The sequence below is a fragment of the Coregonus clupeaformis genome, chromosome 2 (assembly GCF_020615455.1).
Source record: "Coregonus clupeaformis isolate EN_2021a chromosome 2, ASM2061545v1, whole genome shotgun sequence".
Lineage (NCBI taxonomy): Eukaryota > Metazoa > Chordata > Actinopteri > Salmoniformes > Salmonidae > Coregonus > Coregonus clupeaformis.
In genome coordinates this window covers 16,188,818-16,215,620 of record NC_059193.1, presented here as the reverse complement: position 1 = coordinate 16,215,620, position 26,803 = coordinate 16,188,818, and the positions used below count along the sequence as shown (strand labels likewise).

Genomic DNA, 26,803 nt, shown 5'->3' with positions numbered 1-26,803 from the left:
TGGTATGAATAGGAATATAATACCCACTAAATAATACTGCTAGAGAACACGACTTCTCTGTCAGATGGAATATAAAAAGTTTAAAACAATTAACACTAGCTTATTCCATTTCACACAACCTGCCCCCTAGTGGACGACACTGACACATTTCACACAAACACGAAGTCCAGTGGTTCAGATGCAGCTGTTTATTGTGACTCAAGCGCTCCCTCTCTCCTCTGTTCTCATCCTCCTAGATCTATCCGCTGCCTTTGTGGATAAGAACATCGGCTAAATGATTGAAATGTCAATCAATGTAAACAAACAAAATGTAAAACACAGGAGTAAACACAAGAGTAACAAACAAAACAAAAATACAGCAACCTTTCTCACATTTAGTACTAGTAAAATACTGATTAAAAGTGCTTGTGCATCAGAAGAAATACTAATTAAAACACTGAGAAGTGCTTTTGGATCTTTGTAACTTAAAACAAGTCACAAAAATACCAATTGTCCTCATCTGCAATCTATTTCCCATATGGTATGAAACAAAAAAGTAACAAACATATCCCAATACAAAAGCAGTTGTCTAAAGTAACTGTTTAAATTGTATATACACTTGCATTATATTCTGTAACGTTTATTCCATATTCAGTGATGTAAAACCTTCACACCACATTTCGATAGACGTTGTAATAGTGTCTCAGGAGGAAGGTAGATAAAACAGATGATGTAGCTACTAGCTATGTAGTACACGATTGAACATCTGCGTCTACAACTGCAATTCAAACCGTCAACGTGAACACTGGTCACATTCACCTATAATATTATCTGTTGAAGAGTAACACAACTATGAGAACGTCAGTTGTATAAGAATCTCCGATGAACAGCAGGTGTCAGTTAAGTCCAACAGTGCATGGCTATGCCCAATTAACCCCCCCCCCCCACAAAAAAAAAGAACAGTCCTGTTGTATGAACACCATACTGCTATAGAAACATTATGTACTGTAAGGCACAGCAGGTATAAAACTGGACTACATTTTTTTAAACATTATTTGGCATCAGGTTCCATCAAACATGTGACTATAGGCCTTTGTAGAGGTAACTGGACTTTGGTTGTCAAAGTAGGATTAGGGTTGCAAAAGTCCCGAAACGTTCCCAAAATCCTCTGCTTTTTCAGAAATCCCACTTGAAGAGTTTCAGGTTGGAGGGATCCCTCCTTACGTATTCCTTCCTGATTCTTGGAATCCTCCAAGCAGGGATTTCTGAAACTACTACTTTTAGAATTTTGGGAAAGTTACCGGATTCAGGCTCCATGATTGCAACCCTAGACAGGATTAAGACAGAGGTAAATGATTGTCCTGTTCGGTGTGGGTGGATCAGCTGGGGGAGACCTCAGACACTATGGGGAAGGAAGGGAAGGTAGGACAGGAGTCTCTGTGCTTCAGTTTAAACATGAGTTGCTCTTTCTCCTGGGTGAGCCTCTGACTGAGACCTGTCTGCCTGTCTAACGCCCCCTGGAGGTCCTGGTGCTCCTTGGAGAGCTGCCTACAGACAGGAGCACAGGGAAGGGTAGATATTAGAAGAGAACACTCGTACAGTGGATTCGGAAAGTATTCAGACCCCTTGACTTTTTCTACATTTTGTTACGTTACAGCCTTCTTCTAAATTGTTTTTCTCAATCTACACACAATACCTCATAATGACACATTTTTACAAATGTATTAAAAATAAAAAAACAGAAATATCTTATTTACATACAGTGGGGAAAAAAAGTATTTAGTCAGCCACCAATTGTGCAAGTTCTCCCACTTAAAAAGATGAGAGAGGCCTGTAATTTTCATCATAGGTACACGTCAACTATGACAGACAAAATGAGATTTTTTTTCTCCAGAAAATCACATTGTAGGATTTTTTATGAATTTATTTGCAAATTATGGTGGAAAATAAGTATTTGGTCAATAACAAAAGTTTCTCAATACTTTGTTATATACCCTTTGTTGGCAATGACACAGGTCAAACGTTTTCTGTAAGTCTTCACAAGGTTTTCACACACTGTTGCTGGTATTTTGGCCCATTCCTCCATGCAGATCTCCTCTAGAGCAGTGATGTTTTGGGGCTGTCGCTGGGCAACACGGACTTTCAACTCCCTCCAAAGATTTTCTATGGGGTTGAGATCTGGAGACTGGCTAGGCCACTCCAGGACCTTGAAATGCTTCTTACGAAGCCACTCCTTCGTTGCCCAGGCGGTGTGTTTGGGATCATTGTCATGCTGAAAGACCCAGCCACGTTTCATCTTCAATGCCGTTGCTGATGGAAGGAGGTTTTCACTCAAAATCTCACGATACATGGCCCCATTCATTCTTTCCTTTACACGGATCAGTCGTCCTGGTCCCTTTGCAGAAAAACAGCCCCAAAGCATGATGTTTCCACACCCATGCTCCACTGTAGGTATGGTGTTCTTTGGATGCAACTCAGCATTCTTTGTCCTCCAAACACGACGAGTTGAGTTTTTACCAAAAAGTTCTATTTTGGTTTAATCTGACCATATGACATTCTCCCAATCCTCTTCTGGATCATCCAAATGCACTCTAGCAAACTTCAGACGGGCCTGGACATGTACTGGCTTAAGCAGGGGGACACGTCTGGCACTGCAGGATTTGAGTCCCTAGCGGCGTAGTGTGTTACTGATGGTAGGCTTTGTTACTTTGGTCCCAGCTCTCTGCAGGTCATTCACTAGGTCCCCCATGTGGTTCTGGGATTTTTGCTCACCGTTCTTGTGATCATTTTGACCCCACAGGGTGAGATCTTGCGTGGAGCCCCAGATCGAGGGGAGATTATCAGTGGTCTTGTATGTCTTCCATTTCCTAATAATTGCTCCCAAAGTTGATTTCTTCAAACCAAGCTGCTTACCTATTGCAGATTCAGTCTTCCCAGCCTGGTGCAGGTCTACAATTTTGTTTCTGGTGTCCTTTGACAGCTCTTTGGTCTTGGCCATAGTGGAGTTTGGAGTGTGACTGTTTGAGGTTGTGGACAGGTGTCTTTTATACTGATAACAAGTTCAAACAGGTGCCATTAATACAGGTAACGAGTGGAGGACAGAGGAGCCTCTTAAAGAATAAGTTACAGGTCTTTGAGAGCCAGAAATCTTGCTTGTTTGTAGGTGACCAAATACTTATTTTCCACCATAATTTGCAAATAAATTCATTAAAAATCCTATAATGTGATTTTCTGGATTTTTTTCCTCAATTTGTCTGTCATAGTTGACGTGTACCTATGATGAAAATTACAGACCTCTCTCATCTTTTTAAGTGGGAGAACTTGCACAATTGGTGGCTGACTAAATACTTTTTTTCCCCACAGTAAGTATTCAGACCCTTTGCTATGAGACTCGAAATTGAGCTCAGGTGCATCTTGTTTCCATTGATCATCCTTGAGATGTTTCTACAACTTGATTGGAGGGAGGTGACCAAGAACCCGAGATCCTATTTGTAAGTCGCTCTGGATAAGAGCGTCTGCTAAATGACGTAAATGTAAATGTAATGGGAAAACCTTCCAGAAGGACAACCATCTCTGCAGCACTCCACCAATCAGGCCTTTATGGTAGAGTGGCCAGACGGAAGCCACTCCTCAGTAAAAGGCACATGACAGCCCGCTTGGAGTTTGCCAAAAGGCACCTAAAGACTCACAGACCATGAGAAACAAGATTCTCTGGTCTGATGAAACCAAGAAACCAGGCACCGCTCATCACCTGGCCAATACCATCCCTACGGTGAAGCATGGTGGTGGAAGCATCATGCTGTGGGGATGTTTTTCAACGGCAGGGACTGGGAGACTAGTCAGGATCGAGGGAAAGATGAACAGAGCAAAGTACAGAGAGATCCTTGATGAAAACCTGCTCCAGAGCGCTCAGGACCTCAGACTGGGGCGAATGTTCACCTTCCAACAGGACAATGACCCTAAGCACACAGCCAAGACAACACAGGAGTGGCTTGGGGACAAGTCTCTGAATGTCCTTGACTGGCCCAGCCAGAGCCCGGACTTGAACCCAATTCAACATCTCTGGAAACTTGAAAATAGCTGTGCAGCGACGCTCCCCATCCAACCTGACAGAGCTTGAGAGGATCTGCAGAGAAGAATGGGAGAAACTCCCCAAATACAGGTGTGCCAAGCTTGTAGCGTCATACCCAAGAAAACTGCTTCAACAAAGTACTGAGTAAAGGGTCTGAATACTTATGTAAAATGTGATCTTTTTTAATATATATATATATAAATGTACAAAAATGTCAAAAAAACTGTTTTTGCTTCGTCATTATGGGGTATTGTGTGTAGATTGATGAGGGAAAAAAACTATTTAATCCATTTTAGAATAAGGCTGTAATGTAACAAATGTGGAAAAAGTCAAGGGGTCTGAATACTTTCAGAATGCACTGTATAACAGCATTGATAGTTTAGGACAGAAATACATTGATAACGAGCTACAAAAACGAATCTGTAGCTAAGTATATTTTATCAATCTTTTGCTGACCTCAAATCACTGTTCTTCATCAAAATCCTCCATGTGTAAAGGCTTTACATAAGTAGAAGCAGCACCATAAAGCCATCCAGCAGCTATATAAATTAAAGCTATATACTTTCATATAAAAAAGAGGTAATTACACAAGTTTCTATGGCGAAATTTCACTTTTGCACTAAAGTCTTGTAAACCGCCATAACTTGCTTCCTCTAAGAAATATCCCTACCACTTTCTCCACCAAGTGGCGCCACATTCACATCTTATGTAAATGCCATAGCCGTTTTCTTAAATTTGAGTTTGATTGAACAGAACTTTATTATGTTTGTTTGTTCAAACACTTGTTAGGTCTGTTCATCTATTTACAGCCTTGTTGACCATGTAGTCTTCTACAATGTGACTTCCTGGTACAGTCCTAACAACATTATCTCCAGGGTAACTGAACATTCCAACAGAGACAGAGACGGTGTGGATATCACATGACAAGCAGCAGCAGGTCTTACTGTACAAGGCTTTGATGGTTGTCAATCCGAACCCTCAGGTCCTCATTCTGCTGTAGAACATTTATGACCTGGTCTTCTAGAGAGAGATTCTTCTCCACCTGACATGGTAGAAATAAAAATAAATGAAATTCACCAATCATGGTGGTGAAGAAGACATGTTGAAATTCACAGACTATAACCCAGAGTATTTTTTGACAGCGCAGAGCATCTAAGATTTCTTGTTTCTGTTTTATTTCCTCTGCAAAGTGTATTGAGACTGTGATGATGCACTTTAAATAAACTTTGACATGAATTTGACTAGGAGAAAATCAGCCAGTCCCCAGTCCAAGTCCCAGTCCCTGTTCCCTACCAGAGCCTGCATCTGGAGCAGTTTGTTCCCCTGCTCCTGAATACGCTCACGCTTCATTTCAATGACAAACAGCAGACTCTCCTGCTCCCGCTCCCAGAACGGCCCAGGACTGCCATGGGCCTGGAGAGAGAGAGGGAGAAGGAGAGAGGAGGGGAGAGAGGGAGAAGGAGAGAGAGGAGGGGAGGGGAGAGAGGAGGGGAGGAGAGAGAAGGAGAGAGGAGGAAGGAGAGGGAGAAGGAGAGAGGAGGGGAGGAGAGAGGGGAGGGGGGAGAGGGAGAAGGAGAGTGAGGGAGAAGGAGAGAGGAGGGGAGAGAGGGAGATGGAGAGAGGAGGGGAGGGGAAGAGTATAAAATCAACAGCATACTAATGAGACCTGGAGACCAGATGTCTAAAGCAACAGTCCAACTAAGTGAACTGGTTATGGGATCATGCACACAGCATGTAGAAACAGACCCACTGTGCAGACGCACACACACACACACACACACACACACACACACACACACACACACACACACACACACACACCTGAATGTTCCGCTGCAGGTCCTTCTTGAAGGTAGACTCCTCAACTCTCTTCTTTAACTCGTTGTACACATGGAGCTCTGCAGTCAGCACCTCTACCTCGTCCTTCAAAAGAAAACCTACTGGTCAGTACTGTACTTCCTATTACACAGTTAGAAGGTAGGGGATACTGTATAGACCACAGTAAATCAAAACAGGTGATCAAAACGGATAAGTTAAAAAAGACAACTAAACACACACCTTCAACACTTTCTCAGCTGCCTGGTGGGTGGCTGTTAGCCGTGTCGTCTCTTCACTGTGAATCCCCTGCAGTTCTGTGGGGGATAACAGGGATTCTATACGTAATGCTACGGGCCGGGATAACATCAGTCAACGATTACTCATTCTACATTTTACATTTGAGTCATTTAGCAGTCTAGAAGCAGTTCCAACAGAATCAACGTGGTTATTAGATCTAGATCCAGAAGTTATTTCACAGCTCTAGTCTTTGGTTATTAGATCTAGATCCAGAAGTTATTTCACAGCTCTAGTCTTTGGTTATTAGATCTAGATCCAGAAGTTATTTCACAGCTCTAGTCTTTGGTTATTAGATCTAGATCCAGAAGTTATTTCACAGCTCTAGTCTTTGGTTATTAGATCTAGATCCAGAAGTTATTTCACAGCTCTAGTCTTGCCTTCCAGCTGTCTCTCGTGCTGCTCTGTGGTCCTCTGGCTCGCCTCCCCATGGAGAACAGTCAGGTCAGCAGCCGTCTCTGTCTTCACCTGGAGATCAGCAAGAACATAAGGGCAGGGTTTAGCCATGTACATCCACACTTGTCATAGGAGCTAGACTATGTGAATATCAAATATAAAAACAACAGTGAGATATTTATGTTATATAAACAAAACAAGTGTATAATACCAGATGACCCAGCCATACCTCACTGCTCTACCAGGTGTATAATACCAAATGACCCAGCCATACCTCACTGCTCTACCAGGTGTATAACACCAGATGACCCAGCCATAACTCACTGCTCTACCAGGTGTATAATACCAGATGACCCAGCCATAACTCACTGCTCTACCAGGTGTATAATACAAGATGACCCAGCCATAACTCACTGCTCTACCAGGTGTATAATACCAGATGACCCAGCCATAACTCACTGCTCTACCAGGTGTATAATACCAGATGACCCAGCCATAACTCACTGCTCTACCAGGTGTATAATACCAGATGACCCAGCCATAACTCACTGCTCTACCAGGTGTATAAAATACCAAATGACCCAGCCATACCTCACTGCTCTACCAGGTGTATAACACCAGATGACCCAGCCATAACTCACTGCTCTACCAGGTGTATAATACCAGATGACCCAGCCATAACTCACTGCTCTACCAGGTGTATAATACCAGATGACCCAGCCATAACTCACTGCTCTACCAGGTGTATAACACCAGATGACCCAGCCATAACTCACTGCTCTACCAGGTGTATAATACCAGATGACCCAGCCATAACTCACTGCTCTACCAGGTGTATAATACCAGATGACCCAGCCATAACTCACTGCTCTACCAGGTGTATAATACCAGATGACCCAGCCATAACTCACTGCTCTACCAGGTGTATAATACCAGATGACCCAGCCATAACTCACTGCTCTACCAGGTGTATAATACCAGATGACCCAGCCATAACTCACTGCTCTACCAGGTGTATAATACCAGATGACCCAGCCATAACTCACTGCTCTACCAGGTGTATAATACCAGATGACCCAGCCATAACTCACTGCTCTACCAGGTGTATAATACCAGATGACCCAGCCATAACTCACTGCTCTACCAGGCCATGTCAAGATGAGACGACATGTAACAATCCAACTGGCTGCTACCAACCCATCACTCAATACACCATAAACCAACATGCCTCCCAAGACTATGTTTGCACAAATCAACACCTTTTTCCCCCCTTCTGAAAAGGCATTCTGATGCCAAAGCAGCCAAACAGGTCTAGTGCTACGTCCCAAAGTACCCCCTATTCCCTACACGGATCACTACTTTTGACCAGAGCCCTATGGGATAGGGTGCCATTGGGGATACAACCTAGCTCTGTTGACAGGAGGTTTACAAGTCCATGGTCAGACACGCCAGAGCACTATGCAGGCAGTCACACGCACACACACACACACACACACACACACACACACACACACACACACACACACACACACACACACACACACACACACACACACACACACACACACACACACACACACACACACACACACACACACACACACACACACACACACACACACACACACACACACACACACACACACACACTGTAGTCAGTCACAGGGGCATCACAACACACACACACACACACACACACCAAATAGGTAGTGTTCCCAAAGATTGTGTAATGGAAAAGCATGTGTTTATTTTCTCTGACAGCTGTATAATATATGACTTGACATCATGTTACTGTGCTGCTCTGGTTATCCTGTATTCAGTCGCTCCGACGTGAAGCTGCACGTCCTGGAAACATGGGGCGACGTCCCAAATGGCACCCTATTCTCCATGTAGTGCACTACTTTTGACCAGGGCCCATAGGGACTATATAGGGTATAGGGTGCCATTTGGGACGCATCCACTACGAGATCTCAAACCATTTGGGACGCATTCACTACGAGACCTCAAAACATTTGGGACGCATCCACTATGAGACCTCAAACCATTTGGGACGCATTCACTATGAGACCTCAAACCATTTGGGACGCATCCACTACGAGACCTCAAACCATTTGGGATGCATCCACTACGAGACCTCAAACCATTTGGGACGCATCCACTACGAGACCTCAAACCATTTGGGACGCATCCACTACGAGACCTCAAACCATTTGGGACGCATCCACTACGAGACCTCAAACCATTTGGGACGCATCCACTACGAGACCTCAAACCATTTGGGACGCATCCACTATGAGACCTCAAACCATTTGGGACGCATCCACTATGAGACCTCAAACCATTTGGGACGCAGCCACCATGAGACCTCAAACCATTTGGGACGCATCCACTACGAGACCTCAAACCATTTGGGACGCAGCCACTACGAGACCTCAAACCATTTGGGACGCATCCACCATGAGACCTCAATTCAAAAGGCTAACCAGGTTCTTCGTGGAAGACACTGTCATTAATATGTGAATCCCAATGTAATCCTGTAGGAAGAGCAGATGATCTGCTTAGTAATAATAAGGCCCACATATGCCGTAGTAGTGGCTTTGTGGTTCACACTAATTAATACTATCGTGCCAACCCTGTGCCAACTATACTGCATTGGCATGGATATTTTCTATTCACCTTGTCCTCTCCAACCCAGGTCCGGCAACTATGGTGGATATGCTGTATAACCAGGCCAACACAGTAGAGTTGGCTCTGCTCTGCTCAGTAGTGTGTAAAGGGTACAGTGGGGAGAACAAGTATTTGATACACTGCCGATTTTGCAGGTTTTCCTACTTACAAAGCATGTAGAGGTCTGTCATTTTTATCATAGGTACACTTCAACTGTGAGAGACGGAATCTAAAACAAAAATCCAGAAAATCACATTGTATGATTTTTAAGTCATTAATTTGCATTTTATTGCATGACATAAGTATTTGATCACCTACCAACCAGTAAGAATTCTGGCTCTCACAGACCTGTTAGTTTTTCTTTAAGAAGCCCTCCTGTTCTCCACTCATTACCTGTATTAACTGCACCTGTTTGAACTGTTACCTGTATAAAAGACACCTGTCCACACACTCAATCAAACAGACTCCAACCTCTCCACAATGGCCAAGACCAGAGAGCTGTGTAAGGACATCAGGGATAAAATTGTAGACCTGCACAAGGCTGGGATGAGCTACAGGACAATAAGCAAGCAGCTTGGTGAGAAGGCAACAACTGTTGGCGCAATTATTAGAAAATGGAAGAAGTTCAAGATGACGGTCAATCACCCTCGGTCTGGGGCTCCATGCAAGATCTCACCTCGTGCGGCATCAATGATCATGAGGAAGGTGAGGGATCAGCCCAGAACTACACGGCAGGACCTGGTCAATGACCTGTAGAGAGCTGGGACCACAGTCTCAAAGAAAACCATTAGTAACACACTACGCCGTCATGGATTAAAATCCTGCAGCGCACGCAAGGTCCCCTGCTCAAGCCAGCGCATGTCCAGGCCCGTCTGAAGTTTGCCAATGACCATCTGGATGATCCAGAGGAGGAATGGGAGAATGTCATGTGGTCTGATGAGACAAAAATATAGCTTTTTGGTCTAAACTCCACTCGCCGTGTTTGGAGGAAGAAGAAGGATGAGTACAACCCCAAGAACACCATCCCAACCGTGAAGCATGGAGGTGGAAACATCATTCTTTGGGGATGCTTTTCTGCTAAGGGGACAGGACAACTGCACCGTATTGAGGGAGGATGGACGGGGCCATGTATCGCGAGATCTTGGCCAACAACCTCCTTCCCTCAGTAAGAGCATTGAAGATGGAGTCGTGGCTGGGTCTTCCAGCATGACAACGACCCGAAACACACAGCCAGGGCAACTAAGGAGTGGCTCCGTAAGAAGCATCTCAAGGTCCTGGAGTGGCCTAGCCAGTCTCCAGACCTGAAGCCAATAGAAAATCTTTGGAGGGAGCTGAAAGTCTGTATTGCCCAGCGACAGCCCCGAAACCTGAAGGATCTGGAGAAGGTCTGTATGGAGGAGTGGGCCAAAATCCCTGCTGCAGTGTGTGCAAACCTGGTCAAGACCTACAGGAAACGTATGCTCTCTATAATTGCAAACAAAGGTTTCTGTACCAAATATTAAGTTCTGCTTTTCTGATGTATCAAATACTTATGTCATGCAATAAAATGCAAATTAATTACTTAAAAATCATACAATGTGATTTTTACAGACCTCTACATGCTTTGTAAGTAGGAAAACCTGCAAAATCGGCAGTGTATCAAATACTTGTTCTCCCCACTGTATATGGTATATGGTGAATGTAAATGGTACAGGGTATATAGTATATGGCATATGGTGAATGTAAATGGTATACAGTATATGGTGAATGTAAATGGTACAGGGTATATAGTATATGGTGAATGTAAATGGTATAGGTATATAGTATATGGTATATGGTGAATGTAAATGGTACAGGGTATATAGTGAATGTAAATGGTACAGGTATATAGTATATGGTGAATGTAAATGGTATAGGTATATAGTACACGGTATATGGTGAATGTAAATGGTATATAGTATATGGTGAATGTAAATGGTACAGGGTATATAGTATATGGTGAATGTAAATGGTATAGGTATATAGTATATGGTATATGGTGAATGTAAATGGTACAGGGTATATAGTATATGGTGAATGTAAATGGTATAGGTATATAGTATATGGTGAATGTAAATGGTACAGGGTATATAGTATATGGTGAATGTAAATGGTATAGGTATATAGTATATGGTATATGGTGAATGTAAATGGTATAGGTATATAGTATATGGTGAATGTAAATGGTATAGGTATATAGTATATGGTGAATGTAAATGGTACAGGGTATATAGTATATGGTGAATGTAAATGGTATAGGTATATAGTATATGGTGAATGTAAATGGTACAGGGTATATAGTATATGGTGAATGTAAATGGTATAGGTATATAGTATATGGTGAATGTAAATGGTACAGGGTATATAGTATATGGTGAATGTAAATGGTACAGGGTATAGGTATATGGTAAACAGTATATGAAGGGTTGGAGGTAAAACACTAGCTGGGGTTACATAGACTAATGTTCCCAAACCTCTTCTCCATCAGTGAGCTGAGGGTTAGGGAAGTGGGCTAGCAGTTACTATCTACCTTCTCAGTGATGCTGTGGACCAGGGAACAGAGCTCTCTATGGGGTTAGCTACCTTCTCAGTGATGCTGTGGACCAGGGAACAGAGCTCTCTATGGGGTTAGCTACCTTCTCAGCGATGCTGTGGTCCAGAGCCCACTTAAAGCAGTAGTGGATTTATGGTCTATAATAAGTGGGCTAAAGGGTGACCTATCCATTTGGATCCTGGCTACCCATCCTATCTATCTATTTGGTTAGAACGGAAATTCATATTCTGTGGTCTAAGGTTCACCTACGTTCTCAGTGATGTTGTGAACCAGGGAACAGAGCTCTCTATGGGGTTAGCTACCTTCTCAGTGATGTTGTGGAACAGAGCTCTCTATGGGGTTAGCTAACTTCTCAGTGATGTTGTGGACCAAAGCTCTCTATGGGGTTAGCTACCTTCTCAGTGATGTTGTGGACCAAAGCTCTCTATGGGGTTAGCTACCTTCTCAGTGATGTTGTGGACCAGGGCACAGAGCTCTCTATGGGGTTAGCTACCTTCTCAGTGATGTTGTGGAACAGAGCTCTCTATGGGGTTAGCTACCTTCTCAGTGATGTTGTGGACCAAAGCTCTCTATGGGGTTAGCTACCTTCTCAGTGATGTTGTGGACCAAAGCTCTCTATGGGGTTAGCTACCTTCTCAGTGATGTTGTGGACCAAAGCTCTCTATGGGGTTAGCTACCTTCTCAGTGATGTTGTGGAACAGAGCTCTCTATGGGGTTAGCTACCTTCTCAGTGATGTTGTGGACCAAAGCTCTCTATGGGTTAGCTACCTTCTCAGTGATGTTGTGGAACAGAGCTCTCTATGGGGTTAGCTACCTTCTCAGTGATGTTGTGGACCAAAGCTCTCTATGGGGTTAGCTACCTTCTCAGTGATGTTGTGGAACAGAGCTCTCTATGGGGTTAGCTACCTTCTCAGTGATGTTGTGGACCAAAGCTCTCTATGGGGTTAGCTACCTTCTCAGTGATGTTGTGGACCAAAGCTCTCTATGGGGTTAGCTACCTTCTCAGTGATGTTGTGGAACAGAGCTCTCTATGGGGTTAGCTACCTTCTCAGTGATGTTGTGGACCAAAGCTCTCTATGTGGACCAAAGCTCTCTATCGCTACCACTACCCTGGCCACCAGCTCTGCACCCTCCGCTGCAACTTGCCCATGCCCCCCCCGCTTCTCCTTCACACAAATCCAGACAGCTGATGTTCTGAAAGAGCTGCAAAATCTGGACCCCTACAAATCATCTGGGCTAGACAATCTGGACCCTTTCTTTCTAAAACTAGCCGCCGAAATTGTCGCAACCCCTATTACTAACCTGTTCAACCTCTCTTTCGTAACGTCTGAGATCCCCAGAGATTGGAAAGCTGCCGCGGTCATCCCCCTCTTCAAAAGGGGTGACACTCTAGATCCAAACTGTTACAGACCCATATCCATCCTGCCCTGCCTTTCAAAAGTTTTTGAAAGCCAAGTCAACAAACAGATCAACGACCATTTCGAATCCCACCGTACCTTCTCCGCTATGCAATCCGGTTTCCGAGCTGGTCATGGGTGTACTTCAGCCACGCTCAAGGTCCTAAACGATATTATAACCGCGATCGATAATAGACAGTACTGTGCAGCCGTTTTCATTGACCTGGCCAAGGCTTTCGACTCTGTCAACCACCACATTCTTATTGGCAGACTAAATAGCCTTGGTTTCTCAAATGACTGCCTTGCCTGGTTCACCAACTACTTCTCAGATAGAGTTCAATGTGTCAAATCAGAGGGCCTGTTGTCTGGACCTATGGCAGTCTCTATGGGGGGTGCCACAGGGTTCAATTCTTGGGCCGACTCTTTTCTCTGTGTATATCAATGACGTCGCTCTTGCTGCTGGTGACTCTCAGATCCACCTCTACGCAGACGACACCATTTTGTTTACATCTGGCCCTTCATTGGACACTGTGTTAACAAACCTCCAAACGAGCTTCAATGCCATACAACACTCCTTCAGTAGCCTCCAACTGCTCTTAAACACTAGTAAAACTAAATGCATGCTCTTCAACTCGAACGCTGCTTGCACCCGCCCCACCCGACTAGAATCACTACTCTCGACGGGTCTGACCTAGAGTATGTGGACAACTACAAATATCTAGGTGTCTGGTTAGACTGTAAACTCTCCTTCCAGACTCACATTAAGAATCTCCAATCCAAAGTTAAATCTAGAATCGGTTTCCTATTTTCGCAACAAAGCCTCCTTCACTCATGCTGCCAAACATGCCCTCGTAAAACTGACTATCCTACCGATCCTTGACTTCGGCGATGTCATTTACAAAATAGCCTCCAACACTCTACTCAGCAAATTGGATGTAGTCTATCACAGTGCCATCCGTTTTGTCTCCAAAGCCCCATATAATACCCACCACTGTGACCTGTACGCTCTTGTTGGCTGGTCCTCACTACATATTCGGTCGCCAAACCCACTGGCTCCAGGCCATCTATAAATCACTGCTAGGCAAATCCCGCCTTATCTTAGCTCATTGGTCACCATAGCAACACCCACCCGTAGTCTGCGCTCCAGCAGGTATATCTCACTGGTCATCCCCAAAGCCAACACCTCCTTTGGCCGCAATTCCTTCCAGTTCTCTGCTGCCAATGACTGGAACAAATTGCAAAAATCTCTGAAGCTGTAGACACTTATCTCCCTCACTAACTTTAAGCATCAGTTGTCAGAGCACCTTACCGATCACTGCACCTGTACACAGCCCATCTGAAATTAGCCCGCCCAACTACCTCATCCCTATCTTGTTATTTATTTTGCTAATTTGTACCCCAGTATCTCTATTTGCACATCATCTCTTGCACATCTATCATTCCAGTGTTAATACTAATAGTAATTATTTTGCACTATAGCCTATTTATTGCCTTACCTCCATAACTTGCTACATTTGCACACACTGTATATATATGTATTTCTGTTGTATTTTTGACTTTGTTTTGTTTTACCCCATATGTAACTCTGTGTTGTTGTTTTTATCGCACTGCTTTGCTTTATCTTGGCCAGGTCGCAGTTGTAAACGAGAACTTGTTCTCAACTGGTTTACCTGGTTAAATAAAGGTGAAATAAAAATAAAATAAAAAAATAAAAAAAATGGGGTTAGCTACCTTCTCAGTGATGTTGTGGACCAGGGCACAGAGCTCTCTATGGGGTTAGCTACCTTCTCAGTGATGTTGTGGACCAAAGCTCTCTATGGGGTTAGCTACCTTCTCAGTGATGTTGTGGAACAGAGCTCTCTATGGGGTTAGCTACCTTCTCAGTGATGTTGTGGACCAAAGCTCTCTATGGGGTTAGCTACCTTCTCAGTGATGTTGTGGAACAGAGCTCTCTATGGGGTTAGCTACCTTCTCAGTGATGTTGTGGACCAAAGCTCTCTATGGGGTTAGCTACCTTCTCAGTGATGTTGTGGAACAGAGCTCTCTATGGGGTTAGCTACCTTCTCAGTGATGTTGTGGACCAAAGCTCTCTATGGGGTTAGCTACCTTCTCAGTGATGTTGTGGAACAGAGCTCTCTATGGGGTTAGCTATCTTCTCAGTGATGTTGTGGACCAAAGCTCTCTATGGGGTTAGCTACCTTCTCAGTGATGTTGTGGCACAGAGCTCTCTATGGGGTTAATTACCTTCTCAGTGATGTTGTGGAACAGAGCTCTCTATGGGGTTAGCTAACTTCTCAGTGATGTTGTGGAACAGAGCTCTCTATGGAGTTAGCTACCTTCTCAGTGATGTTGTGGACCAAAGCTCTCTATGGGGTTAGCTACCTTCTCAGTGATGTTGTGGACCAAAGCTCTCTATGGGGTTAGCTACCTTCTCAGTGATGTTGTGGACCAGGGCACAGAGCTCTCTATGGGGTTAGCTACCTTCTCAGTGATGTTGTGGACCAAAGCTCTCTATGGGGTTAGCTACCTTCTCAGTGATGTTGTGGACCAAAGCTCTCTATGGGGTTAGCTACCTTCTCAGTGATGTTGTGGACCAAAGCTCTCTATGGGGTTAGCTACCTTCTCAGTGATGTTGTGGACCAAAGCTCTCTATGGGGTTAGCTACCTTCTCAGTGATGTTGTGGCACAGAGCTCTCTATGGGGTTAGCTACCTTCTCAGTGATGTTGTGGACCAAAGCTCTCTATGGGGTTAGCTACCTTCTCAGTGATGTTGTGGAACAGAGCTCTCTATGGGGATAGCTACCTTCTCAGTGATGTTGTGGACCAAAGCTCTCTATGGGGTTAGCTACCTTCTCAGTGATGTTGTGGCACAGAGCTCTCTATGGGGTTAACTACCTTCTCAGTGATGTTGTGGAACAGAGCTCTCTATGGGTTAGCTACCTTCTCAGTGATGTTGTGGAACAGAGCTCTCTATGGGGTTAGCTACCTTCTCAGTGATGTTGTGGAACAGAGCTCTCTATGGGGTTAGCTACCTTCTCAGTGATGTTGTGGAACAGAGGTCTCTATGGGGTTAGCTACCTTCTCAGTGATGTTGTGGACCAGAGCTCTCTATGGGGTTAGCTACCTTCTCAGTGATGTTGTGGACCAAAGCTCTCTATGGGGTTAGCTACCTTCTCAGTGATGTTGTGGACCAGGGCACAGAGCTCTCTATGGGGTTAGCTACCTTCTCAGTGATGTTGTGGACCAGAGATCTCTATGGGGTTAGCTACCTTCTCAGTGATGTTGTGGACCAAAGCTCTCTATGGGGTTAGCTACCTTCTCAGTGATGTTGTGGACCAAAGCTCTCTATGGGGTTAGCTACCTTCTCAGTGATGTTGTGGACCAAAGCTCTCTATGGGGTTAGCTACCTTCTCAGTGATGTTGTGGAACAGAGCTCTCTATGGGGTTAGCTACATTCTCAGTGATGTTGTGGAACAGAGCTCTCTATGGGGTTAGCTACCTTCTCAGTGATGTTGTGGACCAAAGCTCTCTATGGGGTTAGCTACCTTCTCAGTGATGTTGTGAAACAGAGCTCTCTATGGGGTTAGCTACCTTCTCAGTGATGTTGTGGACCAAAGCTCTCTATGGGGTTAGCTACCTTCTCAGTGATGTTGTGGCACAGAGCTCTCTATGGGGTTAACTACTTTCACAGTGATGTTGTGGAACAGAGCTCTCTATGGGGTTAGCTAACTTCTCAGTGATGTTGTGGAACAGAGCTCTCTATGGGGTTAGCTACCTTCTCAGTGATGTTGTGGACCAAAGCTCTCTATGGGGTTAGCTACCTTCTCAGTGATGTTGTGGACCAAAGCTCTCTATGGGGTTAGCTACCTTCTCAGTGATGTTGTGGACCAGGGCACAGAGCTCTCTATGGGGTTAGCTACCTTCTCAGTGATGTTGTGGACCAAAGCTCTCTATGGGGTTAGCTACCTTCTCAGTGATGTTGTGGACCAAAGCTCTCTATGGGGTTAGCTACCTTCTCAGTGATGTTGTGGACCAAAGCTCTCTATGGGGTTAGCTACCTTCTCAGTGATGTTGTGGAACAGAGCTCTCTATGGGGTTAGCTACCTTCTCAGTGATGTTGTGGACCAAAGCTCTCTATGGGGTTAGCTACCTTCTCAGTGATGTTGTGGCACAGAGCTCTCTATGGGGTTAACTACCTTCTCAGTGATGTTGTGGAACAGAGCTCTCTATGGGGTTAGCTACCTTCTCAGTGATGTTGTGGAACAGAGCTCTCTATGGGGTTAGCTACCTTCTCAGTGATGTTGTGGACCAAAGCTCTCTATGGGGTTAGCTACCTTCTCAGTGATGTTGTGGACCAAAGCTCTCTATGGGGTTAGCTACCTTCTCAGTGATGTTGTGGACCAGGGCACAGAGCTCTCTATGGGGTTAGCTACCTTCTCAGTGATGTTGTGGACCAGAGCTCTCTATGGGGTTAGCTACCTTCTCAGTGATGTTGTGGACCAAAGCTCTCTATGGGGTTAGCTACCTTCTCAGTGATGTTGTGGACCAAAGCTCTTTATGGGGTTAGCTACCTTCTCAGTGATGTTGTGGACCAAAGCTCTCTATGGGGTTAGCTACCTTCTCAGTGATGTTGTGGAACAGAGCTCTCTATGGGGTTAGCTACCTTCTCATTGATGTTGTGGACCAAAGCTCTCTATGAGGTTAGCTACCTTCTCAGTGATGTTGTGGAACAGAGCTCTCTATGGGGTTAGCTACCTTCTCAGTGATGTTGTGGACCAGGGAACAGAGCTCTCTATGGGGTTAGCTACCTTCTCAGTGATGTTGTGGAACAGAGCTCTCTATGGGGTTAGCTACCTTCTCAGTGATGTTGTGGACCAGGGAACAGAGCTCTCTATGGGGTTAGCTACCTTCTCAGTGATGTTGTGGACCAGGGAACAGAGCTCTCTATGGGGTTAACTACCTTCTCAGTGATGTTGTGGACCAGAGCTCTCTATGGGGTTAACTACCTTCTCAGTGATGTTGTGGACCAGGGAACAGAGCTCTCTATGGGGTTAGCTACCTTCTCAGTGATGTTGTGGACCAGGGCACAGAGCTCTCTATGGGGTTATCTACCTTCTCAGTGATGTTGTGGACCAGGGAACAGAGCTCTCTATGGGGTTAACTACCTTCTCAGTGATGTTGTGGACCAGAGCTCTCTATGGGGTTAACTACCTTCTCAGTGATGTTGTGGACCAGGGCACAGAGCTCTCCTTGGGTTGTCTCTTTTAGTAGCTCCTCCCTCTCCTGGGTCCCAGAGGCAGACAGCACCTCCCGTAGGATCTTCAGCTGCCACGCATACTGACCCGGCTGCTTCTCTGTTTCTAGACCCACGTTCAGCTCCTCCAGAGGGACTTTACCTAGAGGAGGGGATACCAGGGTTGTAGCTATTCAGTAGGTAACAAACTGAAGAAAACAGACAAACAGGGAGGGAACACCTGAGCATGTCCGATAACAAAATTATTATTTTACAGGGCAAAATTCGACGTTCGCTATGTTACAATGTACCTGAATACGACCCATGGCATGGAATGCTCAGATAGAAATCTATTATGTAGACATGTAGGATAAGAAATCACGTCAGCTCTATTCACAACATTTCTATCATGTATATTGTCCAGTTCCCCAGTCTTTGCCTACTGCTTAGTCCTGAGTGCTGCGTGATTCAGCCATTTCCTGGTGAGATCACATCATGTAGCTGGCATGGGGGTTGAACCAAACCAGACCTGGCTGCAACCTTTACTGGTCAGACTCAGTACAATATACTACCTCAATCGGTCTGACTAGACTCAGTACAATATACTACCTCAATCGGTCTGACTAGACTCAGTACAACACCAGTAGAATATACTACGTCATAGCTACTCTGATATGTGTGGGGGAAAAGCTCCGGTCCAACTTCTGAGGAACTCATGTAATGGAGTAGTTTGATGAACCGTGTTCCCAGTGATGATTGACCTTTCTGAGACATGGAGACTTGTGTTAGCTCCCATAGTTAATGCCTAGGTTCTAGCTCAAGAGGCTAGGCTAGGCTAACACAGTCTTGTTCACTCAGGCAGTTGTTGAAGGCATGACCCTGAGACCCATAATTACATGGCAACAGAGAATACTTACGAGTACAACAGAGTACACAAGCCAGTACCTGTTGAGTATTCTAATGCAGACAGCACAGTGTTGACACATCAGTGTTTACCAGGGCCATCTCAGCATCCAAAACCGACTGGTTGAAATTAAGTCATTATGATGTCACTTTAAAAATCAGTAATTCCAACCAGTTTCTGGGTGTAGTGACATCATTTGAACCCACCCGGGATCATGACAAAATGTATCGTTTAAAACATTTCGATATTTTATGCCATTTAGCAGACGCTAAGTGGCTTAGTCATGCATGCATACATTTGTTATGTACGGACGGCCCCGGGAATCACACCCACAATTCTGGCATTGCAAGCGCTACGCTCTACCAACCGAGCCATACAGGAGCACAGTTATTATGTACAGGTTATTAACACAACAGGAAACCACACCACTCACCTCCTCCATCTTGATGGTTGTTGACCCCCTTCACGGTTTTCTGTCAGTCTACATCTGCCTCTAACCCTAGGAAGCTCTTTGCCACATTCTCCTCCCTGCTGAATCCCCCCTCCCCCTCCCCCCTCCCCTCCCTCTCTCTCTGTGGATGACTTCGTCAACCACTTTGAAAAGAAGGTTGACGACATCCGATCCTCGTTTGTTAAGTCTAATGACACTACTGGTCCTGCTCACACTGCCCTACCCTATGCTTTGACTTCTTTCTCCCCTCTCTCTCCAGATAAAATCTTGCGACTTGTGACTGCAGGCCGCCCAACAACCTGCCCGCTTGACCCCATCCCCTCCTCTCTTCTCCAGACCATCTCCGGTGACCTTCTCCCCTACCTCACCTCGCTGATCAACTCATCCTTGACCGCTGGCTATGTCCCTTCCGTCTTCAAGAGAGCGAGAGTTGCACCCCTTCTCAAAAAGCCAACACTCGATCCCCTGATGTCAACAACTACAGACCAGTATCCCTTCTTTCTTTTCTTTCCAAAACTATTGAGCGTGCCGTCTTTAGCCAACTCTCTTGCTATCTCTCTCAGAATGACCTTCTTGATCCAAACCAGTTAGGTTTCAGGACTGGTCATTCAACTGAGACTGCCCTTCTCTGTGTCACGGAGGCTCTCCGCACTGCTAAAGCTAACTCTCTCTCCTCTGCTCTTGTCCTTCTAGACCTGTCTGCTGCCTTTGATACTGTGAACCATCAGATCCTCCTCTCCACCCTCTCCGAGCTGGGCATCTCCGGCGCGGCTCACTCCTGGATTGCGTCCTACCTGACCGGTCGCTCCTACCAAGTGGCGTGGCGAGAAGCTGTCTCCGCACCACGTGCTCTCACCACTGGTGTCCCCCAGGGCTCAGTTCTAGGCCCTCTCCTTTTCTCCCTATACACCAAGTCACTTGGCTCTGTCATATCCTCACATGGCGTCTCCTATCATTGCTACGCTGACGATACACAACTAATCTTCTCCTTCCCCCTTCTGATAACCAGGTGGCGAATCGCATCTCTGCATGTCTGGCAGACATATCAGTATGGATGACGGATCACCACCTCAAGCTGAACCCTGGCAAGACGGAGCTGCTCTTCCTCCCGGGGAAGGACTGCCCGTTCCATGATCTCGCCATCACGGTTGACAACTCCGTTGTGTCCTCCTCCCAGAGTGCGAAGAGCCTTGGCGTGACCCTGGACAACACCCTGTCGTTCTCCGCTAACATCAAGGCGGTGACCCGATCCTGCAGGTTCATGCTCTACAACATTCGGAGAGTACGACCCTGCCTTACACAGGAAGCGGCACAGGTCCTAATCCAGGCACTTGTCATCTCCCGTCTGGATTACTGCAACTCGCTGTTGGCTGGGCTCCCTGCCTGTGCCATTAAACCCCTACAACTCATCCAGAATGCCGCAGCCCGTCTGGTGTTCAACCTTCCCAAGTTCTCTCCACGTCACCCCCCTCCTCCGCACACTCCACTGGCTTCCAGTTGAAGCTCGCATCTGTTACAAGACCATGGTGCTTGCCTATGGAGCTGTGAGGGGAACGGCACCTCCGTACCTTCAGGCTCTGATCAGTCCCTACACCCAAACGAGGGCATTGCGTTCATCCACCTCTGGCCTGCTGGCTCCCTTCCTCTGCGGAAGCATAGTTCCCGCTCAGCCCAGTCAAAACTGTTCGCTGCTCTGGCACCCCAATGGTGGAACAAGCTCCCTCACGACGCCAGGACAGCGGAGTCACTCACCACCTTCCGGAGACATTTGAAACCCCACCTCTTTAAGGAATACCTGGGATAGGATAAAGTAATCCTTCTACCCCCCATAAAATATATATATATATATATATATATATATATATATATATATATATATATATATATAGTAAAGTGGTTATCCCACTGGCTATAGGGTGAATGCTCCTATTTGTAAGTCGCTCTGGATAAGAGCGTCTGCTAAATGACGTAAATGTAAAACACAACAGGAAACCACACCACTCACCTCCTCCATCTTGATGGTTGTTGACCTCCTTCACCGTTTTCTCTTCCTCTTTCACTTTGCTTTTCCTCTACAAGGAGAAAAGAGTGTGTCTGATGTAGGACCACAATACCACAATCTCTCAACATATTACAGATAGATTCAAGTACTAAGATTAACTCCACACTAGTTTGGATGTTTTGAAGTACCAGGGACCCCAGAACTTGTTGTTAGCAAACTGGAGCAGGGTAAGAGCTTATGTAAAGCTTTTGATGGGTGCTTGACCCATATTGCGCTCTCATAGGGAGTGATTAGTGATTAGTACCCACATGACTGGAAATGAATCATTAGTTTGTTCAAAGTTACATAACAATGTCCATGCTACAGTTTCATGATTCAACAGCTGACCTGGTCTTGAATACTATTTGTACAATGGGATACACTGGTGATTTACTTCAAACTGATCATAGCAGTACTTATGGAGTCTTAATAAACATTTCTGCATTAGATACATTACGTTGTTTTAGAATAACCTTCAGTACCAGCCAAAAGTTTGGACACACCTACTCATTCAAGGGTTTTTCTTTATTTTTTGAAACTATTTTCTACATTGTAGAATAATAGTGAAGACATCAAAACTATGAAATAACACATATGGAATCATGTAGCAACCAAAAAAAAAGTGTTAAACAAATCAAAATATATTTTATATTTGAGATTCTACAAACAGCCACCCTTTGCCTTGATGACAGCTTTGCCCACTCTTGGCATTCTCTCACCCAGCTTCACCTGGAATGCTTTTCCAACAGTCTTGAAGGAGTTCCCACATATGCTGAGCACTCTGGTCCACTTGTTGGGATGCCGTATCACTGCAGAATGCTGTGGTAGCCATGCTGGTTAAGTGTGCCTTGAATTCTAAATAAATCACAGACAGTGTCACCAGCAAAGCACCCCCACACCATAACACCTCCTCCTCCATGCTTTACGATGGGAACTACACATGCGTAGATCATCCATTCACCCACACCGCGTCTCACAAAAACACGGCGGTTGGAACCAAAAATCTCCAATTTGGACTCCAGACCAAAGGACACATTTTCACTAATGTCCATTGCTCGTGTTTCTTGGCCCAAGCAGGTCTCTTCTTATTATTGGTGTCCTTTAGTAGTGGTTTCTTTGCAGCAATTCGACCATGAAGGCCTGATTCACACAGTCCCCTCTGAACAGTTGATGTTGAGATGTGTCTGTTACTTGACCTCTGTGAAGCATTTATTTTGGCTGCAATTTCTGAGACTGGTAACTCTAATGAACTTATCCTCTGCAGCAGAGGTAACTCTGGGTCTTCCATTCCTGTGGTGGTCCTCATGAGAGTCAGTTTCATCATAGCGCTTGATGGTTTTTGCGACTGCACTTGAAGAAACTTTAAAAGTTATAGACATTTTCCGCATTAACTGACCTTCATGTCTTAAAGTAATGATGGACTGTCATTTCTCTTTGCTTATTTGAGCAGTTCTTGCCATAATATGGACTTGGTCTTTTACCAAATAGGGCTATCTTCTGTATACCACCCCTACCTTGTCACAACATAACTGATTGGCTCAAACGCATTAAGAAGAAAATAAATTCCACAAATTAACTTTTAACAAGGCACACCTGTTAATTGAAATGCATTCCAGGTGACTACTTCATGAAGCTGGTTGAGAGAATGCCAATAGTGTGCAAAGCTGTCATCCAGGCAAAGGGTGGCTCTTTGAGGAATCTCAAATATAAAATATATTTGATTTGTTTAACACTTTTTTGGTTACTACATGATTCAAAATGTGTTATTTCATAGTTTTGATATATTCACTATTATTCTACAATGTAGAAAATAGTTTGGCATACATTTTAAAGGGAAAAACTGTCTGAGCGTAATTCCTTTTAATGTGGAATTGCCCAATACCAAATATTAGCCAAGCTTGAAACAGAAAACCTGTTTGCAGCATACGGTCACTACTCTATACCAACCTATTCCTAAACTGTCAAACAATACCATGGTTCCTGACATTACTAGGAGACCAGATCACACAACATGACATTGTGTCCTGTCCTCACTGTGTAGACCGAAGAGTTAAGTCTGTGCAGACTGTAAAACTTCTGGAGCAAATTAGGGTTAAGTGCCTTGTTCAAGGCCTCATTGACAGATTTTTCACTTTGTCCATTTGTCTGGGTATTCGAACACCGTTCTAACCGCTAGGCTACCTGCCGCCCTGAAGCCATACAGCATTGCCGTCCGTGGAGACCCAGCCACCTTCTGACCTCTTCCCACAACACAACGTTATCCCACCACCACTAGCGCTGTATAAACACATATAAAAACTCCAAACAACATGGCGTTCCAACTTGATTTGTGCCTGGAAAACACAGAGTGCGTCCTAAATGTCACCCTATTCCCTATATGGTGCACTACAAAGGGAATAGTGTGCCATTTGGGACTAAGGCACAATAAATACCATGCTCCTTCTCACTAACCTGGCTGCTCTAATAGTACAATAAGAAAAGTGACTCCAGATAGAAAGTAGAGACCAGTACAGCATGAAGTACGTTTTATTACCCGCTTTAAATCTCAGTAAAGGATCTTAACATGATGCGTGATGGGCATGAGTTTTACATCTCAGTAAAGGATCTTAACATGATGCGTGATGGGCACGAGTTTTAAATCTCAGTAAAGGATCTTAAATACACAAGTCCAGGAGCATATGTTGAGGAGGGGTTGGAAAGGCTCTCTTTAACAAGGCCATAAATCACGCCTTCTCTTCCTTCTCTGGGAGCACGTCCCAAATAGCACCCTATTCCCTACATAGTGCACTACTTTTGACCAGGGCCCATAGATCAGGGCAGAAAGTAGTGCACTACAGAGGGAATAGGGTGCCATTTGGGACAGAGGGCCCGTCTCCACAGTCTTTTTAAACATTGGAGAAACTGCAGCGTGGAGGTATGTCTTTACTGACTAAACGCACAGGGAACATCCTAGCCCCAGGACAGAATGTAGCCTACACCGGACTCCTAATGTTTACAAGTTCCTCCTGGCCCTAGAGTACAAGGTTAAGATTGAATGTTTTGTGACTTTTGTGAAAAATATCTAGTCCAGGTATACTCTCACAAGAGTTGAAAGAAACTGCCAAGAAGAGCGCAAAATGTCACATTTTTTTGTAGAATAAATAAGTGGCATGTCAAAGGTGCACGCATAGGAGACAGGCTGATAGAACCAGAAAAACAAACTCCAACTCAAAGGAAATTCAGAAAACTAAAACCAAATCTTCAATACAACAAAGGACATTCAGACTTAGTTAAGGGACGTTTAATTTAGAATGTGGTTGAGTCTTTCAAGCGGAGAAACAAATGTTCCTTGGATATTCCATTAACACTGGGGCTGGGGCTCTTCATGTGGTAGTTTCATCATGGTCCATATGGAGCCATATTGCTGAGTGTGTGTGTGTGTGTGTGTGTGTGTGAGTGTGTGTGTGTCTCCAGGCTTCTCTTGTCGAGCCCTCTCTAGCAGACCTTCACACTTCTCCAGCTGCCTGCGTCAACCAGGCAAACAGATGGTTTTGTGATCTGCTCTGCAGAAGCTGCAATGCAGCTTGCCAGTGGCTTGGTTCGCAGTACCTCTAAGTGCTTCCTTTGTGTAGAAGAAAAAATATGTTCTATCTCAAGGAGAGTTGGGAGTGTTTATATCAAGCACCACCATTGAGAAATGAAGAAATCCACTCACAGAGAACCTTGACTCATCAATCAAAGAATTCCCCGTTTATAACTGTGTAAGTGGTCTCAATGTGTGTCTGTTTGATGCATTGCCAGATAAGTGAAATTATATCCCCTTCAACTCAATGATCAATCCATCTAGTCTACCTCCTGGAAGTGGTACAATCTGGGGTCTCATTTCTAGATGTAATATAAGCCTGTGCCACTGGTTGTAAATGTCAAAGAGGCAGTACTAGTACATCTAATTAACCGTAGCCTACTTAAAATACATCTACCTGCATATTAATTATTACAGTTTCCATATCCTCAAGTCACTTCTTTCCTATCACAAACGGTGAAGTTTGTAGTTGTCAGTAGTTGTCACGGAATACATGAACAGATTTTGTGCACTACGTAGAAAAACCCAACAGCTCCTACGATCAGAAAGTAAAAACTTTGACAGATGTAATTCACTGACTACGTAGGCTACAGGGTGCCAATCAATGAATACAATGTATCATCTACTGGTGATGATGATACAGTGACACTGAAGGATGTGATCATTGATACAATGTATCACCACCAGTGACTGACAATGTCTGGCCGACCTGTATTTTTCCTATAATTAATGCGGAAGAATGACATCAGATCAGTTCCCTGCACCGTTACATTTGACAAGTAGGTTTCGAACTCGTGGGAAAGTCAGTCTCAGAGGATAGCCTACATATTTTAAGTTATTTTCAGCACATCTGTTTCCAATAAAAACCTTTAGAAAACTTTGCAACAAATTGACTGATAGCCTACATCACGTGTTGCAAAGCGCTGATGTTAATGCCCATAAGTAAAATCCACGAGAGATGAATGCACGTGGCTATAAAATAACAAACACTTTTGCTTGATCGATTAAAAAAAGTTATCAACACGCCTGTGTTGTGCCACGAATCGGTGCGACAATGGCAGCTACAATGGCAAAACACCACTTGGTTCCTTAATTAATATCCTGTATTATTTCACAACAAAGATGAATAAATATACCTTTTTCTTGCAAATTCTGCCACGCACCTTGCTGTGTCTGCAACCCATGCCTGCCCCGCGTCCTCTCGTCAACCCTACCAGTCCTTGTCTAGAGTTACCAACTCTCAAATACCAACTCTTCTGAACACCGCGCCTTGCCGGCTGTGGTCGGGTCTCTCCAGAGGTCTGTACTGCCCACTCTCACTCACAACAACTCACTCAACTCGAGCAGATGGGCGGTTCTCTTTCAAAATCACAAAACACTGATCTTAAAACGAACTGAACCGAACTAAATGCTCAAG

General features: G+C 44.6%; 1 protein-coding gene across 2 annotated transcripts; it reads right to left on the bottom strand.

Annotated features, from left to right (window-relative positions):
• Positions 1-165: 165 nt before the first annotated feature.
• On the bottom strand, positions 166-26,803 carry ccdc69 (coiled-coil domain containing 69). 2 transcript variants are annotated; one of them, XM_041836142.2, is made up of 9 exons: positions 26,523-26,803; positions 21,789-21,855; positions 18,407-18,591; positions 6,544-6,631; positions 6,110-6,183; positions 5,873-5,974; positions 5,345-5,464; positions 4,996-5,093; positions 166-1,527 (listed from the first exon to the last, which is right to left on the bottom strand). In XM_041836142.2, the coding sequence occupies exons 1-9, from the start codon at positions 26,568-26,570 to the stop codon at positions 1,359-1,361; spliced, it is 951 nt and encodes a 316-aa protein (XP_041692076.1). In that variant the 5' UTR covers positions 26,571-26,803; the 3' UTR covers positions 166-1,358. The 2 variants fall into 2 exon arrangements, with proteins under 2 accessions (XP_041692076.1, XP_041692085.1); XM_041836151.2 differs by having other exon boundaries at positions 26,550-26,803.